Source organism: Hakea prostrata, chromosome 3 (genome assembly GCF_041222555.1).
Source record: "Hakea prostrata isolate BN-2017 chromosome 3, UWA_Hpros_2, whole genome shotgun sequence".
Lineage (NCBI taxonomy): Eukaryota > Viridiplantae > Streptophyta > Magnoliopsida > Proteales > Proteaceae > Hakea > Hakea prostrata.
In genome coordinates, this window is record NC_142602.1 from 55,661,009 (window position 1) to 55,678,088 (window position 17,080).

At 38.4% G+C, this 17,080-nt stretch overlaps 1 protein-coding gene across 1 annotated transcript; it reads right to left on the reverse strand.

Annotated features, from left to right (window-relative positions):
- Positions 1-1,889: 1,889 nt before the first annotated feature.
- On the reverse strand, positions 1,890-13,215 carry LOC149022551 (succinate--CoA ligase [ADP-forming] subunit beta, mitochondrial). The gene is made up of 12 exons (XM_089150600.1): positions 12,880-13,215; positions 12,559-12,669; positions 12,246-12,357; positions 10,264-10,328; positions 8,327-8,404; positions 7,876-7,950; positions 7,626-7,778; positions 6,653-6,787; positions 5,996-6,160; positions 2,858-2,980; positions 2,540-2,611; positions 1,890-2,391 (listed from the first exon to the last, which is right to left on the reverse strand). The coding sequence occupies exons 1-12, from the start codon at positions 12,979-12,981 to the stop codon at positions 2,314-2,316; spliced, it is 1,269 nt and encodes a 422-aa protein (XP_089006726.1). The 5' UTR covers positions 12,982-13,215; the 3' UTR covers positions 1,890-2,313.
- Between the last annotated feature and the right edge of the window lie 3,865 nt (positions 13,216-17,080).

The window sequence follows — 17,080 nt, forward strand, 5'->3', positions numbered from 1 at the left end:
GTTTCTCCCGAAAGGGTTCAACCTGTTGTCCTATATGCCCACAAAATGATCTAGAGCTCCTCGACCCATAATGCCTTATTTTCCTCCAAGGGCTTCTTGCTTCCATCGAGTAAAGTCTTGCTGGTTACTTTGGCTTGTTCCTTGCTCTATGGGTAGGCCACTGATGACATTCTGTGTTCGATCATGTAATTTTCACAAACTTGAGTAGACTGAGGGTTATCAAACTGCGTCCCATGGTCAATGACAGTAATCTTCGGGAGTCCGAATCAATGTATTATAGATTCCAATTCGAACTTCTCAATCCTTTTTCCATTGATTGTCGCATGTGGGATGGCATCGACCCGCTTGGTGAAATAGTCTGTAGCTACCACCAAGTACTCCCTTCCTCCCAAAGCTTTGGTGAATTTTTCCATTATATCATTCCCCACATTGCAAATGGGATCAAGTCAAGGATGGATGTTAATAGAACCGCTGGCCTTCTTGGCACGACCAAATGCATTTAGCAGTTCTTACACCGTGAACATATTTCAAAGTGTCCTCTTGCATCTTTGGCCAATACATCTCAAGCCTGACGATTTTATGTGCTAATGCTCGACCTCCCATGTGTGCCCCACAGATACCTCAATGCATCTCTGCTAATGCATTTTGCAATCCCTTGGGACCCAAACATCTTAGTAACGGCCCAGCGTAAGATCTTCTATAAAGCCTTCCATTCTGAAGAGTAAAATCTCATAAATCGCATCCTTGCCGATCACGCCTCCTTTGGATTAGCAGGTAGTCAATCATCCCGATGATATCCAACGATTGGATGCATCCAGCTTTGTCCTTCTTCTAGGTTTATTACTTCAATTGTCGTGGTGCTTGAAAATTTTAACTCTATCATTATTGACATAGTGGAAAGCACTTCTCCAAAGATTATTATAAAAGGAGATAACCTGGGAGTCATTTACTTCATCAACAAGCAGAGACTTCTCCTCCTTGGCGAATCAACTTAATTTTAAAGGACGGGACATCTGGAATCATTATGAATAAACGGTCTTCTTTCTTTTTCTTTTTTTCCGATAGTGTAAACGGTCATTGATGTGTCTAATATGGGGACCTGTTTGTAAGGTTTGTCAACCTATGGGCTTGATGAGTTTCAGTTTACCAAAAAAACTCATCATGCACGCAGATCTTGTCAATGCATTGTTAGTAGAGTGATAAGATTCATACTTCTCAGTGGAGAAGTCATGGACTCGACCTTTGCGGACGACAAAGTTCCCTGAGGATGTAATCGAGGTGTTCCGCAAACTGGCCCAGATGAACCTCAAAACACCAAAAAAATTAAAAAATTCATCATGCACATGGTTTTACCTCATTTTTGTAATTGAAAAAAAAAAAACCAGTTTGAGACTAAAGCATAATTAGGGTTGTAATAGGTTTAGGTTGGATCATTTTCCAAAATCCTCACCTTAGACCCTAAATACTTCAGTCTAGTCCTAACCCTAAGCTTGAACCTATAAGGTTAAAATTGGGTCAGACCAGATTAGAAACTTCACTTGAACCTAAATACAAAAGAATAAACATCACATAGTTTCATATTGTTACCCTACTTTTATCAAAGTAACCTACAAAGTAGTAGGTCACAGACCTAGGCAAGGCAGCCTTACTCCCAGCACCCCACCTTTACCTAACACCAACCCTAACCAGACATGACGTTGCCTTCTATGTTAGAATTTTGACTCAGAACTTTGTTGAGGTTCAGACGGTCCAAGATAAACTTGACATAAAGATTAGAGGAAAGCTTGTAACCATTTGCATCAAGACCTATCTATCCCTTCATGCTAAACTCATAAACAAAAGTCAGCCCCCCTGATTCAACATGAGCTAAGAGAAAGTAGAGAAAGTAGAGAAAGTTGTATGACACGGTCGTGTTCATTAGAGGCCACCAAACACTCTAGTGCAAAGACTTAAGACTTGATTCTAACTAAATGTTCAAAATTGCTCCAAGGCCACAACAGTGAAAGTGAAATTGCATATTCTAGGTAAAACTCAATCTCTTCTTAGGATCATTCAACATGAATTTCCCGAGTGCCATTTACCCATCCAGTATGAAAGTTTGTTGAGCTTCAAAAACCCACCAGCTTTATTGAGTAATCTCTCTCAGGGTTTTCAGAGGGGGAAATAATTCTATATTCACTTCTTTCTGTGAATTCTGATTTTTCCAAACCTACAAAATGGTTCTACAATGAAGAATCAATCGGTGAACGTCTTTCACTTACGACACAAAAATCTGAATGGACATTAATGATATTGGAATAGCAAGTGATTCCCTTAGCCTGCGGTTGCTTTAACTGCTTTCTCAGCTGCATCATCCAGATCTTCTGCAGTGATCAATGTCATTCCACTCTCCTACAGATTAAATGTGGTTAAATAACAATCAATCAAAAAGCTGATATTCTTTAGTTCCTTTTAACTAATATTTTCAATGACAGAATAAAATCTCAAGGACAATCAGACACGAGTAGGAGAAGAAAACAGGCAAGGTTTTCCCATTTACCTTCAAAATTCTCTTCCCTTGATCCACATTGGTGCCTTCAAGACGAACAATCACAGGTACTTTCAAATCAACCTACAAAACAAACCACAAGAGATGCTTTTATCACTTACACAGAAATTTGTTTCCAGCAAGGCAATTAGTAACTATGCCAAATTCAACTACCACAAAGTTAATCCAAGTAACTAATTAATACCATCATTTTTTACTTTCAGAATGCCGGAAAGTGAACTTAACAAAAAGATCCATCTTACTAATCATGTTTGGAAAGGCACATGGTAGAAATGCAGACAAGTACCCAAATCAATTAAAATATATCACCTGTTTGGCAGCATTGACAATCCCACTTGCAATAACATCACATTTCATGATCCCTCCAAAAATGTTGACCAAAATAGCTTTCACCTTCTCATCGGATGTCAATATTTTAAATGCCTCCACAACCTGCTCAACATAAGCAGTAAATATCTATCAGAACAAAAACAAATACTATAAAGGGTATTACCCTTCATCCTCGATGCATGTGCTCAAGCTTTGCTATAATGGACTATGATGCCTATCATGATATTCCACAAAGAAAGCCACTAACAGTAACACAAAATGAATAATAAGAAAACTTGGATAGGCTAACATGTAAGCTTAAGGTCATCTTTGGGTTGGACTGGAAGAATTTGACAGTTGGAACTCTGAACATAGATTTGAAAAGCACATTGAACCCTCCCTCTCTTTTGTTTATTTTAATGGAGGGAGGGGTGCAGCTTTCTGAATTTTCTTTTGAATTTTCTTAACTACAGTTACGGAGAACCAATTTGGGTTTATGCCAGGAAGATCTACAACGGAGGCTATTTACTTAATTAGGAGACTTATGGAAAGGTATAGAGAATGTAGGAAAGATCTTCCTATGTTATTTATTGACCTAGAAAAAGCTTATGATAGAGTCCCTAGAGCGTTAATTTGGCAAGTACTAGAGAAAAGAAGTGTTGCAAGTAAATATATAGATATAGTTAAGGATATGTATGATGGTTCGGTGACTAGTGTTAGAACAGTGGGGGGACAAAGTAATGAATTCCCGATAACAGTTGGGCTACATCAAGGGTCAACTTTAAGCCCATATCTATTTGCACTGGTAATGGACGAATTAACCAAAGACATTCAAGATGAGGTCCCCTGGTGTATGCTTTTTGCGGATGATATTGTGTTGATTGATGAGACCCAAGTGGGGATTAATACCAAATTAGAATCATGGAGATTAGCTTTGGAATCAAAAGGCTTTAAACTTAGTAGATCGAAGACAGAATATTTAGTTTGTAACTTTAGTCATGATCGGCCAGATGATGAGGTGGTGATACTTGACGATAAAGAGATTTCTCAAAGTGATTGTTTTAGGTACCTAGGTTTAATCATAAGTAAAAGAGGTGATTTGGAAGATGAGGTTTCCCAAAGAATTAAAATAGGGTGGGATGAAGTGGAGGGGTGCGTCCGGGGTCTTGTGTGATCGGCGTATTCCATTAAAGCTTAAAGGAAAATTTTATAGGACCGTTGTTCGACCAGCTATGATGTACGGTGCAGAGTGTTGGGCTGTTAAAAAGAATCATATAGATAAACTCAATGTAGCAGAAATGAGGATGCTAAGATGGATGAGTGGCAAAACTAGGATGGATAAGATAAGAAACGATCATATTAGAGTTGGGCTGGGAGTTGCTCCCATAAGTGATAAGCTTAGAGAAAGTCGTTTGAGGTGGCACAGCCACGTTCAACGGAGACCTATAAATGCTCCTGTACGGAGAAGTGATATAATCCATATTGAAGGAACTAGAAGAGCTAGGGGTAGACCTAAGATAACCTTAGGAGAAGTGGTGAGAAAGGATATGTATAGCTTAGGCCTTGTATCTAGCATGGCCTCGAATAGAACTGATTGGAGGGCAAGAATCCATGTAGCCGACCCCATTTAGTTGGGACAAGGCTTATTGTTGTTGTTGTTGTTGTATTCTCACGGCAGCCAGTCGCATGACTGTCAAGGTTGCGCCACATTTGCAAAAAAGATCTGGTGGCGTAAAATAAAATGGTGGGGGCTTAAATGTAAATGAATTTTATGAATTATACTTATTAAAATAAATCTTCTAGATTTACATTATCAACCCATCTCAGATTTACTTTTAACACATTAACCTTAAATTTACAAAACAAGTCCTGAAGAAGAGAATTCAGCTGAAGAGATTATACAAAACAATGCCGGCAATCTCTGCTTCCCTGATGACATGAAATGGGAAATCAAAGTTTCAAATGGAGCCGTATCAAAGCCAAGGATCTCTTTTCATCTCAAGTCTTGCGAAAAGAGGGGTTGGCTTTCGAGCTTTGTAGGCTTCTAAGAAATTAGGGCTCCCTTGCTTCTTCTTCATCTTATAGTCTTTCCTATTATTTTTTCTTCTTCACATATTACAGAATCAGGGTTTCTGTTTCTTGTTAAGTTACAGAAAATCAACTGGGAATTAAGGATAATTTTTAAGGCTTCTTAAGAATTAGGTTTCCTTGCTTCCTCTTCATCTTACTTCCTTTTCTATTTATTTCTTCTTCACAGATTACAGAATTAGGGTTTCCTGTTTCTTCTTGTGAAGTAACAGAAATTCAACTGCGAATTAAGGATTGATTTGTGAGAGATGCAGAAATCAGCAGCTACTACGTTTGTTGGATGTGAAGAGATTTTCAAACGAACAACAAAGGGAAGAATGAGGTGCATTCTTTTGTGGAACGAAAGATGGAAGTTCAGAGTTGGCTGTGCTTGGTAACGAAAGATGTCTCAACCACATGTCCTACTACTACACTCTACAAATTCATTCTGTTCTTCTCTTGCCCGCACCTTCATCTTCCCCTGTCAAGCTTCACTCTTGAAGAGATGTGGTTGACTGGCTCTTGCCTGTCTCCCTCACATCTTACAGGGATTCTTTTTGTAAATTTAGAAACATTAAGAGAGGTTTGGTAAAATAAGATATTCATACTCATAATTAAGCCCGCTCTCTCTATATACACCGTTGGATCCAATTTGGGCTTATGTGGCACAATCCCAACGGTTGCACAACTGGCAGCCGTGCGACTGCAAAAACAAATACTATAAAGGGAACTTGGAGGCGACGAGTTAGCGGATGAAGTTCCCCATTCAGAAGTTCTTAAAAATAGATTCTGATCCAAAAAACTAGATTACCAACAGCTCAAGGAACTCTCTCCATTGTGGAGAAGGAGATGAGCTAATTTAGGACCCTTTAGCAGTTTAGCTAGAAGGTGGGAATCCAAAGAATTTTTTTCATTTGAACTACATATATAGTGGCTCTGTCTTCTTCCTTTCCATCTTCTGTTGTGTAACCCTTGGCCTTTATTCTTCTGGATACTTCTAATTCTATTAATAAATATTATCCCAAAAAAATAAAAATAAAACATTAATGTCATTCAGATGCAACACATTACCTGGCCTTCTGAAGCATTTCCACCAACATCTAGGAAATTAGCAGGAGTTCCACCATGCAACTTAATGATATCCATTGTAGCCATTGCCAAACCAGCACCATTAACCATGCAACCAATTTCTCCATCTAAACCAATATAGTTCAGATCTGCTTTGGCAGCAGCAACCTGTCAAAAAAGGAAGAACAGCATTAGAAGAAATCCAGAACTAACAAGCAATGATCCCCATTAAGCCTATGCTTTGTGTCTCTTCTTTTTCTTTTCTTCTTCTTTTTTTTTTTTTTTTTTTAATTTTTTTTTGGGGGGGGGGGGTGGCACAAAAGCATATTCCTTCCGGTTTCATATCATAATTTTCACACAACAAAATCCTATGGTTACCACACACCTCTAAGACATGCAAAGAACAATGAGTTGAACCTAAGGGAACAAAACAGAGTAGAAGAACTACTTTTGTGACTTAATTCAAGAGCTGCTGGCACCTTGCTGCCCACAGCAGTGAAGTGACTTGAACTAGCCAGATTTTGACAATAAAATTCCAAACTGCTATTCATATTGGGAATTCGGACCTGAGAATATGGCCCAGGAAAATTGCAAGCCATCTCCAAATTTTAAGTCAGCAAGATCCTTTGATAGATATCGCTATATGAATGAAAAGAATACCTCCCGAGGGTCCTCCTGGGATGAATCACGAAGAGCAAATATCTCTTTATGGCGGAAAGCAGCATTATCATCAAAGTTCAACTTCGCATCAGCAGCCACCAACTGGTTGTCAGAAGTCTCAGCAATGGGATTGATCTGTTCAAGAAAAGCAAGCGTAATGAAGCCAGCAACAAAGAGAATGGACAAATGGGAAAAAGTAAGACAACAAGAAAATGACCATTTGAAAGTTGAAATAGAAATAATTAGGGATAATTACTGTTGCCCTCCTGTATTGTAGCTTAATTACTAAAAGGACCCTGTTTTTTATGAAATTACTGATGTCCCCCTCAGTTCTGACAGTGTGAAGAGACTATTACAATTGAATGTTTAATATCTATTTTGTCCTTCTAAAATTAAGAAGTCAAAACACAATACTATCCTCATTTAGAATAAAGAAAGAAAAAAACCATGTCAAGTACCAATTTTAGAGTTATTTTCTTATTATTTTGAATTCCAAAAATAGAGTACCTAAATTATTTTTTTTCCGCCAAGAAAAGGAACTTCTTAAAATTGATGACGCCAAATTAGATGGTAAATAAATGAAAACCTAATGGAAGTAGAAACTTCTTAAAATTGATAACATCAAATTGGAAAGTAAATAACAAAATCTTAAAAATAACACCAAATTGAAAAGTAAATATGAAAAAGCTAAAAAATAAGGTGCTACCAAATTAGGGTAAATTTTTTTCCTAATTATTAAGGTAATAATATAATTTAATATAAAGTGTAAATAAGTTATTTTGGAATTTTTAAATAAATGAAAATTGCCACATCATCACTTAACTAACAGAATTTAACAGTAGGGGGCAACAGTAATTACAGGTAAAGTCTGAGGTTGGATTAGTAATTTCACAGAGCATAGGGGGATAAAGTAGTAATTAAGCTATAATACAAGGGGACAATAGTAATTATCCCAAATAATTTACACGCTCACCTCCAAAAGTGTACAGTCAGAATCAGCGAAAAGTTTGTAAAGCTTTTTCACTTGTTCTATGGCAGAATTTCTATCTGCTGCCTTGAGAGCCAAACCATCTACAACTTTAGCAGCATCTTCATCTGTGATTCCCTCAAAAACATCAATAGGGACCTGGTTGAAAACACAAGATCAGATTGCATACCTAAATGTAATATGAGGAATTCAAGGAAAATGTCAGAAAATGCTGAAAGAAGACGTTAATAATAACCTTAATGATCATGTCAGGGAATTTTTCAGCAAGGTCTTCAATGCTGGTCCCACCTTTACTACAGGCAATAATGATCTGAAGAAGAAGAAATGCACATACCAAATAGTCATCATCATAAAACATCCACTTCTAACTAGCATGAAACAAAATCCACTTCTAACTTGCAAGAACTAAAACCCTCCATGTGGCACTCACTAGGCAACATGGTGAACAAAGATCAAAGTACATCATCAAAAACACAAACACAACACGATTTATAAGATCTCAAAGGACAGAATGAGGTAAACTCACAAGAAATAAAATTTTCATGTGGAACTTAAAAGGCGACATGAACAAAGTGAGATCAAAGTACATGATGGAAAAAAAACATACACAACACGATGAAAAGAATTTGGAGGAAAGACAATGAGGTAACTTCATCATTGAAATATATATTACAATTGGAACTTACTGGACCAGCAGTTTTACGGTCAAGAGTGATTGCAAAGTACATCTCATTGATAAGAGATAGCTTTTCACACAAGTATACCTGCATAGGGGGAAAAAGGTCTTTCGTCATAGGTCCAAACACAAATAGTCTTCTGGAAGGCAAGAAGTATGTATTTTCAAAATAGAAGTTGTAATAAAAAACAGATCCTAGGGCATAAAAAAGAAACAAAACTAAAACATAGCAAAATCCAATGAAGAGCCAGGCTAAGCAAAATACATCTATATGGAAGTTCCTTTCTTTGCCATGCATGATATTTTATATGACAATGCTATAGGGGTGGGTTTAAATCCCATAAACCAAAAGGTTTTAGGCCCCAGCATTTGCATACAAATTATACTCGGCACGGTTTTGCATATATAATAGATTAAAAATGAAAGGATTCCATTTCCTTTAACCCCTGATGTACCATGAAAGTTGGAGAGAATGTTTCTATTTGTAATTTATCCACCATCATTGCAACAAAAATAAAAATTCCCCGAAGTGGTCAACATCAAACAAGAGGCAAACCCACTATTCATAATTTAGAACTGGTCAACGAGAACAGCAGTATATTGAAAAATCAGAAAGAATTTGGCAATATAAGATGGGACCAAGTCTTAATGAGTTCTCAAAAATTTTCAACAGCTTTGACCCAAGGGCATATACCAACAATAAATGCATGGTGTAGCAATTGTGACAACAAATGGCACATAAGATCAGCAAGAAGACCAATGAAAGGAATCAGCCAATTCTCCTCATCACCAAGGGCTTTAGTAATTGTTCTCGGCCAATACAGATACAATACTGATCCCGATCAGGCAATCTAACCTAAATTGCAACAAAACCTGGTTTATATTTACATACTGGTCGATCCAGCTGATCCACTGATTCTACATACCGAGCTTGTCTCTAGATGCTCCCCCAGCCCAACCCTTAAGCTGGCTGAGTGCTCCTAATTCATTGCTCCCGTACATGTCATACCATAGAAGGTAACGGTAAAATGAAAGATAAGAGTGGGGAAGGGAATAAAATATGGTGATAGGCAGTAACAAATTCTTGGAGGGGAGGTGTCAAAAACAAGAAAAATAAAAGAAATAATCCTAAGATTGAATGGTAATGGTACTACAAATCTTGCAAAAAAGAAAAAAAATAGAAAAAAAGGAGGGACCACAAAGAAGAAACTTAAACTCTAGCTCTAGGCATCCCAATCTGTTCCAAACACACTCTATGATTTGATCACTCTCAATCTTTATTTTTTTCTTTATGTAAACTAAGAAAAGAAATTGACTGAATAAAAAGGTAAAAAATAAATCCATTTATGGAGGGTTGAGGCAAAATTCAGTAAGGCAGAGTCCATTTTAGCTAATAAAACTACTGATCCTCCAGTTTTCTTGACTATAAAAGGTAAAGACAAAAGATTGATTCTTCTTAACCCATCAACATTTATATTCTTCACTGACATAGCAAACGAAGAATATGATCACATTAGGACACCAAAACATAGTTGTCAAGTTGTCACATAAGACCCTGCAATGGCTTGGTGTCCAGGTGACTTGGTCCCTAAGTATAACACCTTGGGTCACCTAGAAAGTGTGACAACTGTGCACATATACAATATTTGCAATGATCTTCTTTCTTCTTGTGCTTTACTTTCTTTCTTCACCCCTTTTTGAGAGCATGCCCATGAAAGCATCTTTAGTATACTTTTCTCATAAGACCATGATAAAGGAAAACCAGATCAACCACAAAAGAACATGACACAAAGGTCCATCCAAGAGAAAACAAGGACTTTCTTTTAGCTACTGACTCAAACAAAAGAGATTACCATACTTCACACTTGACAGTGTTTACTACAAGCATAACAAGATTGGACTTCTAAAAAAACATTATCCACTAGAACAAATAAAGAAAGGACTAACCTTGCTAACAACTTTCCCTTGGGGCCCAGTTTGTTTGGTGACCAGTACCTGTCCAAGCATCTTCCCTGCAAATGATAAGAGCTGGCAAATGTGAAAACTCAAGATAAGCACCAAAAATACAACCATACAGCATAAGACCAAGTATAAATTCTTTTTTTGGGGGAGTGCACAAACTAGAAGGAGAGAATAAGAGAGGACAATAAAATAAAAAGGAAGAAGAGGAGGTTGTGTTTCTTTTCTGATTCATGAAAAGAATAAATCTTTCTGATTTAGAAGAAAGCATTGCCTATTTGTGCCTAAGAGAACAGAAAGCAATGAAATTTTATTCAAAATTGGAAGGCCTTGGAAATGAATTTCTAGAGCTTTTGAAACAGAAAATCATAAGGATAAAAACAGATCTCGGTGGAGCTATAAGTAAGAGATGTAGCGTCCACTTTAAGTGAAATCAATATATATTCAATTCATATAAAAATCAATTCGCTTTGATCTTATATTTTGTGAAATCACCTGACTTGAAACATGAACCTTTAGATAATGGTTCCATAGCATCTATTGAAGTACTATGCAAGGTTCTGGTTTCATCCAAATGCACGAGGAGATTAATTATCTTATGAAACATAATTTGGGTACATTAACACTGCACTGCAAGCCTTTCCATGCATATATTTTATGCATCCCGCGACTCTCCAAGATGATACAAAACATATCTTCAAGTTACCCCTTCAATATGATCCCAGATTCTAAAATCCCTGATGATTTCCAACCAGTCGATTGACTTCTGTTGCCGTTTAGATACACCTTACTGAGACTTTTTGGTAGTCTACAGACTCTACACAACAGGCCTGACTGAGACAGTGGCCAGAATTATCCCTTGCCTGGTTCAAGTCTTGCAATTGCTAATGATGTGATCCTTTGTATATCATTTACTGTTCAGCAGATCCAGATCACTGAGGTAATTGGGTGTTGTCTTTCCCCATTCAGGACCTTATATCAACACTAATTTCAATCTCATCTAATGATTGCTTTTGCTATAAGTAAGTTACCAATTCTGTCTTTCATGCCAACGATCCTATATTCCAATCCAACCGTTAGCTGTTATATCTGTTTCTATTCAGTGTTATCTGATCAGCAGTTTGGTAGTCACTAGTTGTTGCCAAATCTGTATCTCTACTTCCTATTTTTCTTTACATCAATTACAAATCATCAATCTAACCCTTAGATTGCTATCAAATTTTGGGGTACTACCGCACTATTCATCTACCATATTTGTCCGTTCAACCCTAGGTTGACTTGATCCAAGCCCTAGTTCCTTACTCATTGGTACTTTATTTTTGCTGCAATTTTTCTCCTACAACCTACCACCAGGTTGGGTTCACTACTGGATGCGTTAGGAGCTCTAGCCCACACTAGAAAGCATAAGTTCCCTAAGCTTTAATGTCATACACATAGTTAATAACATAAGGACAAGTTCCTAGTTAACAGAGTAAGCAACAGGTTCCTTTTAAAGGAAACAATAACAACAAGATCATTCCACTGAATGGCTCCAATGCTTGTAGCTAAATTTGGAGTTCTGAAACTAGAAATTAAGTTACAAGAAATGTTTTAATAAGTGAAGACTAAAACAGCTCCATATTAAATGGAGAAAACATGTCAATGGATGACTTTTGCAACCCGAAGTCTTTTAGCTTCAACTCTCATATAGTTGACATGGCATGCAACAAAGGAATCAAAAATATGATGCTAAAAGTTATCATGTTCAAACTGTTAAATTGTGGAATCTCCAATGGGGAACTTGGAGAATGATTCTAACAAGTCTAACATCGCAGTGCATAAGAAAGTGGAAGTGGAAGGAAGTAGGATATTTTATTCATTTCGTTCCCAAACCATAATTGGGATTATCAAGGAACCGAATTTAGAAGTGAAAATCAACCCAGAGCAAATATCTAAGAACTGGGGGGGGGGGAACACAAATGCCACAGTACCAGCAATATCTTCAACTTCGTTAGTTTTTACAATATGCACTCCACCCTTGAGACCACTCTTGAAGGTTCCCAGACCACGACCACCAGCAAGAATTTGGCTTTTGACCACCAACTACAACAGAACCACAAATGAAATAAATACTCAAAAGATATGAAGAGCTTCCAGACCCAACCAAGAAATATAAAGTCAAATATAATGTCAGAAAGGCTCCAAAAAGCATGGCAAATCCCTTCTTTTTTTTTCCTTAATTATTGTGAAAGGAGGGGTGGGGTGAAGGGGGACTTCTGCAAGGATTTAGAACAGACAAGTTACCTCATTTTCCTTGGGGAAGACATCCTGAATCGCTTTCCTAACTTCTTCAACAGAGGAGACGGCAGCACCCTTGGGGACATTAATTCCATACTTGCCCATCAACTCAGCCCCCTGATTGCAAGTTCGTCAGGGAGACAATTTTCAAATGCCTAGCCAGTTGCATGAATATAAGGTCTAGTAAAATATATTCATAGGAACCTTAGATCGCATTCGATCATTTGATTTCCCAAGGCATGGAATGACTCATCAAACACAATTTGATCCAAAAAAATATGAGATTACAAATATTCTTGCAAGGGAAGAAAAGAAAAAAACACCAACCTGGTATTCGTGGATGTTAAGACGCCGGAGCTGTTGTTGCTGCCATCTCCCGGCGACTGAGAGAGACCGAGACACAAGCTTGTTGAGGTGTCCCCTCACCATTCTTAAGATCCTACGGTAACGAAACGACTGGTTCGATCAGAAAGAACTCAGAGAGAGAACCCTAGTCGTCGAGAGAGAAGAAATATTGGAGAAATGAAAATTTTCTCTCTTAATTTATTTTGATCAATTTTGAGTTTTTGTATTTAATAATTAATCGGCAAGCGAATATTCATCGTTTCAGTTTTTCCCGGATTGTCGCGTTGGGTGAGAGTCACGCCGCCGAGGGCAGAGCACAACTAGTGGCGGGGCTACCGTCATAACTCAGGTATACAAGAATGCCTATACTCTTAATATAAACCTTTATTTTGGAATCTTTAGAATCCCACATATCAATGGCTGATGTTGCCTCTTGCCAATTGGCATTCTTCTTTGCCATCCTTGGTTCTTGGCAAGGGTGTCAAATTGGAGTTCGGATATGCTTCCCCCAAGGGATGAAGTGATTTAAAGCTAGGTGGCATACATTCTATCCTAATCCTTTGCCGTCATACATTCGAATAAGGGTGTTAAATTGTAGCTCAAACCGTAAAGACTATGCCAAACCAGCCTAATATACTCCAAACTAAATCAAACCAAAACTTATTAGACAGGGTTTGGGCTGAGACATAAAAATTGTTAGGTTTTGGAATGGTTTGAGCCAACCTGTTAGTGGCCCATTAGGCCAAACAGAATGCACTAAACCATTATAACACATTATATTATGTTGGTTTTAGTTTTTTGCTTTTACTCTTTTACAATTTAATCTCTACAATTACACTAGCTCTTTCCATACCAGGAAATCCTCTCCATAGAAACAAATCCACCAAACCCCGAACATAAACTCTACCAAAGAAACCAACCTACCAGAAGCCCAACAGAGAGGTCTCAACCCCCTAGACTAGGAATGAAAACTACCCAAGGCGAGTTCAAGCTCGATGAGGAGTTCGACGAATACCTTGATTAGAAAGATAATTTTATTTTTGTTGGCCTCATCATGGAAAGGAAGAGATTTTGATCACAAGCTGTTACTGAAGGCCTGACTAAAGCCTGGAACACCAGAGGTGAGTATGATGACTCAATACAATGAACAAATGTACACATTCCTATTTCAGCACGAACAAGATTTGTTGAATGTTTTGAATGAAGGCCCTTGGGCTGTGGCAAACAACCTCATCATCTTGGAAAGATGGAATGAGGAGGAGAGATGGGAGTTCAACATTATGGAGTTCTAGGTGCAGATTCATAGTCTCCCTCCACAAATCTAGGTCCTCAAACTTGCCATCCAGCTGGAGGAAATGCTTCAAAGAACGTCAAGAGCGATGATTATAAATGGCATGCAAATGGGAGAGAAATTCAGATACATGAGAGTTCAAGGTTGCTCGAAGGTGAACCAACCATTGCCAAAACACCTTACAGTCAAAAGAAAGAACGGAACCCTCCTCCATGTTGATCTAAAGTATGAAAAATTGCCTCTTACATTCTATTACTACAAAACTATCGGACATGAGGAGATCAAATGTGAGGTGCATTTAATGGAGGTACAGAGGCATAGAGAAACACATGGGTGCAAAATCATGACACAATGTAGAGAGCTCCCAAAAAACAAGTTCGGAGTGTACATTCAAGGATCTACCCCTTCAAATAGATTGACTGAAATGGCCCCCCATTGTCTAAGCAGCAAGGTGGGCAAAGAGCAAGAAGACGATACGACTACCGGCGGGGGAAGAGACAAACGACAACCTGGTACCTGTCTAACATACGTAGGAGCTTCCAGTTCAAAACCTGGCAGAACTAGCGCCAATGAAGAGACGTCCCAGGTACACATTGAACAAAATCTGAGCAGCATTAACCACCAACTTTAGTCCATCCAATCCTAGACCAACATTCAAACTCCTTCTCTACATGTCAACACCAACCTAACCACCCACTTGTGCATCCCCCAAGCTTTTAACCAATCACTTGCAAAAGTTCAAAAATACTACTTTTCCTTACACCAAATGGGAAACATACCTTTTGCTAGCCACCTGCAGAATTCCCAAAATGTTTCTTGGGCCCACCTTCAAGAGCACCTTACCCAACGGCCAGATCTAACCCATTTTGTAATGAATATCCTACCACAACTAGCTTCTTGCCAGATCAACACTACCACAACCCCTCTCACCTCAAACCAAAGTCACGTTGACTCAAAGCCTGACCGAACCTGGCAATATGCCACAAAAACAAGGCCCATTGAACCCATATGAACCAACCCCCATGATTCCCAAGCAAAGCCCACATAATTCCAGCATGACCCAACATTCTCTATTCCATAACCCCTCAAGTCCAGAATCTGCTCATCCACATATCATATCCACTAAGACAACCCAAGCTTACTGTCACATCCTCCCAGCCGGTACCCAATCTGGCATACCCGAGAGTGTGATCCACAGCCCGAAGATCAGGTATTGAGTAATCAACCTCCCACATAAACAATAACATAATCATGAACAATAATAATCGATGTGCGAAAGATAAACCATAGATCCAAATAAGGAAAGAATGAATCATATATATAAATCAGAGTACTAAATATAATCAGAGTGTCTAAATCAAATAAGTAAAGTGAGGCGAAATCCCACTCTACAACCAGCAAAAATGTAGTTCTAGAAGAGAAGAAACATAATAGAATCTAATCCCAATAGCAGGTACAATAGGTAACTAAATTGTTCTCAATCTTATAGACAATATCCCTATAAGTATAAATCTCATAAATGGCACAAGGGCGCTTCCACTCTATGGTCGGACTAAGCATCTTACGGAGCATAACCACTCGCGGGATCTTCAGTGTAATTGTCGTAACCGCAATCACTTTCCTGAAGATATACCTCTTCTCCTTGCGCTTCTTCATACGAGCAGTCATGATACTCGTAACACCGTAGAGTAGTCTAACAAACATTGTACAAAAGGAATGAGTTTCAAAGAAACTCAAGTAAGCAGATTAAATCCATAATAACATAAATGGCAGGATTACAAAACAAACATAAATGCAATGTGGTATGAGACAAACAATGAATGTATGAATCTAACTCTATGTATGCTGGTCTCTAATGGCAGACATGCTTTAAGTCATAGCACCGTACTTCTTTAGGAAAGTCTCATTCACTCATCATCAGTTGGTAATGGGTCCTTCATCCCTCAGGACATTCCATGGCTGGGGTATAGGTCACCACTCTCTCACATCACCATTGGTCTAAGTACTGGCGCATGTCAGGGTTAAAGCCTAGCCAAATGCAAGTCTTCTACTCAGTTACATCAAGTCAGATCCAGATACGTCCATTCCTCGCCCCTGGCGATCCTTTCCGGCATCCTTCACACTAGAGTCCTCATAGTCCCTGACTACGGACTCATCAACCCTATTGGTCATCCACATATGGTAAACGGGAAGCTCTCACGTCCTCTCAAGGGTTGGTTACCGGTCTTGAGCGCCCGTGAGCCCAAGTCTAACCATATGCAACCCTACCGATAAATGGCCCCCACAATGTGATTCCTGTCCTCTCACGGGTTGGTTACCGGTCTTGAGCGCCCACGAATCCCCATTGCTACCACGGGTCGTTCGGTCTCAATACCCCTCCGATTAGGGTCTGACATAACGAGACATCCTAGCCAAACACTACTAGACAGTCCTAAATATGTCATCCAACAGTTTAGGAAGGTGTCCAGAGGGCATCTCCGGAAACATCCCATAATATTCCCGAAGTAGTCCTAGGACAGAAGTGTCGAAAGGACACCTCTCCTTTCCAAACCATACTTACGCATACACAAGCATCAATTCATAACATCACATATATGGTAACTTCATATATGGAAAGAAATCAATAATTACAATCAACTTGTATATAACTGGTAAGTAAATCATACATGAGTCAACTTAATATAAACAAGTAATGTTACTGATATTAAGACAGTACCACAGTAGTATAACATTGTAAGAATCTAATTAAAGAAATAAATTAACAAGATTCAAATATAGAAACTAAGATATGCAATTTATGTTGTTAAGGAAATAACCATCCTTACCTTTATAACTTGCAAAGGAATCCTAAGAAATCAAGTAAGATCTTGACAAACTTGAGAAGAAGGTCCT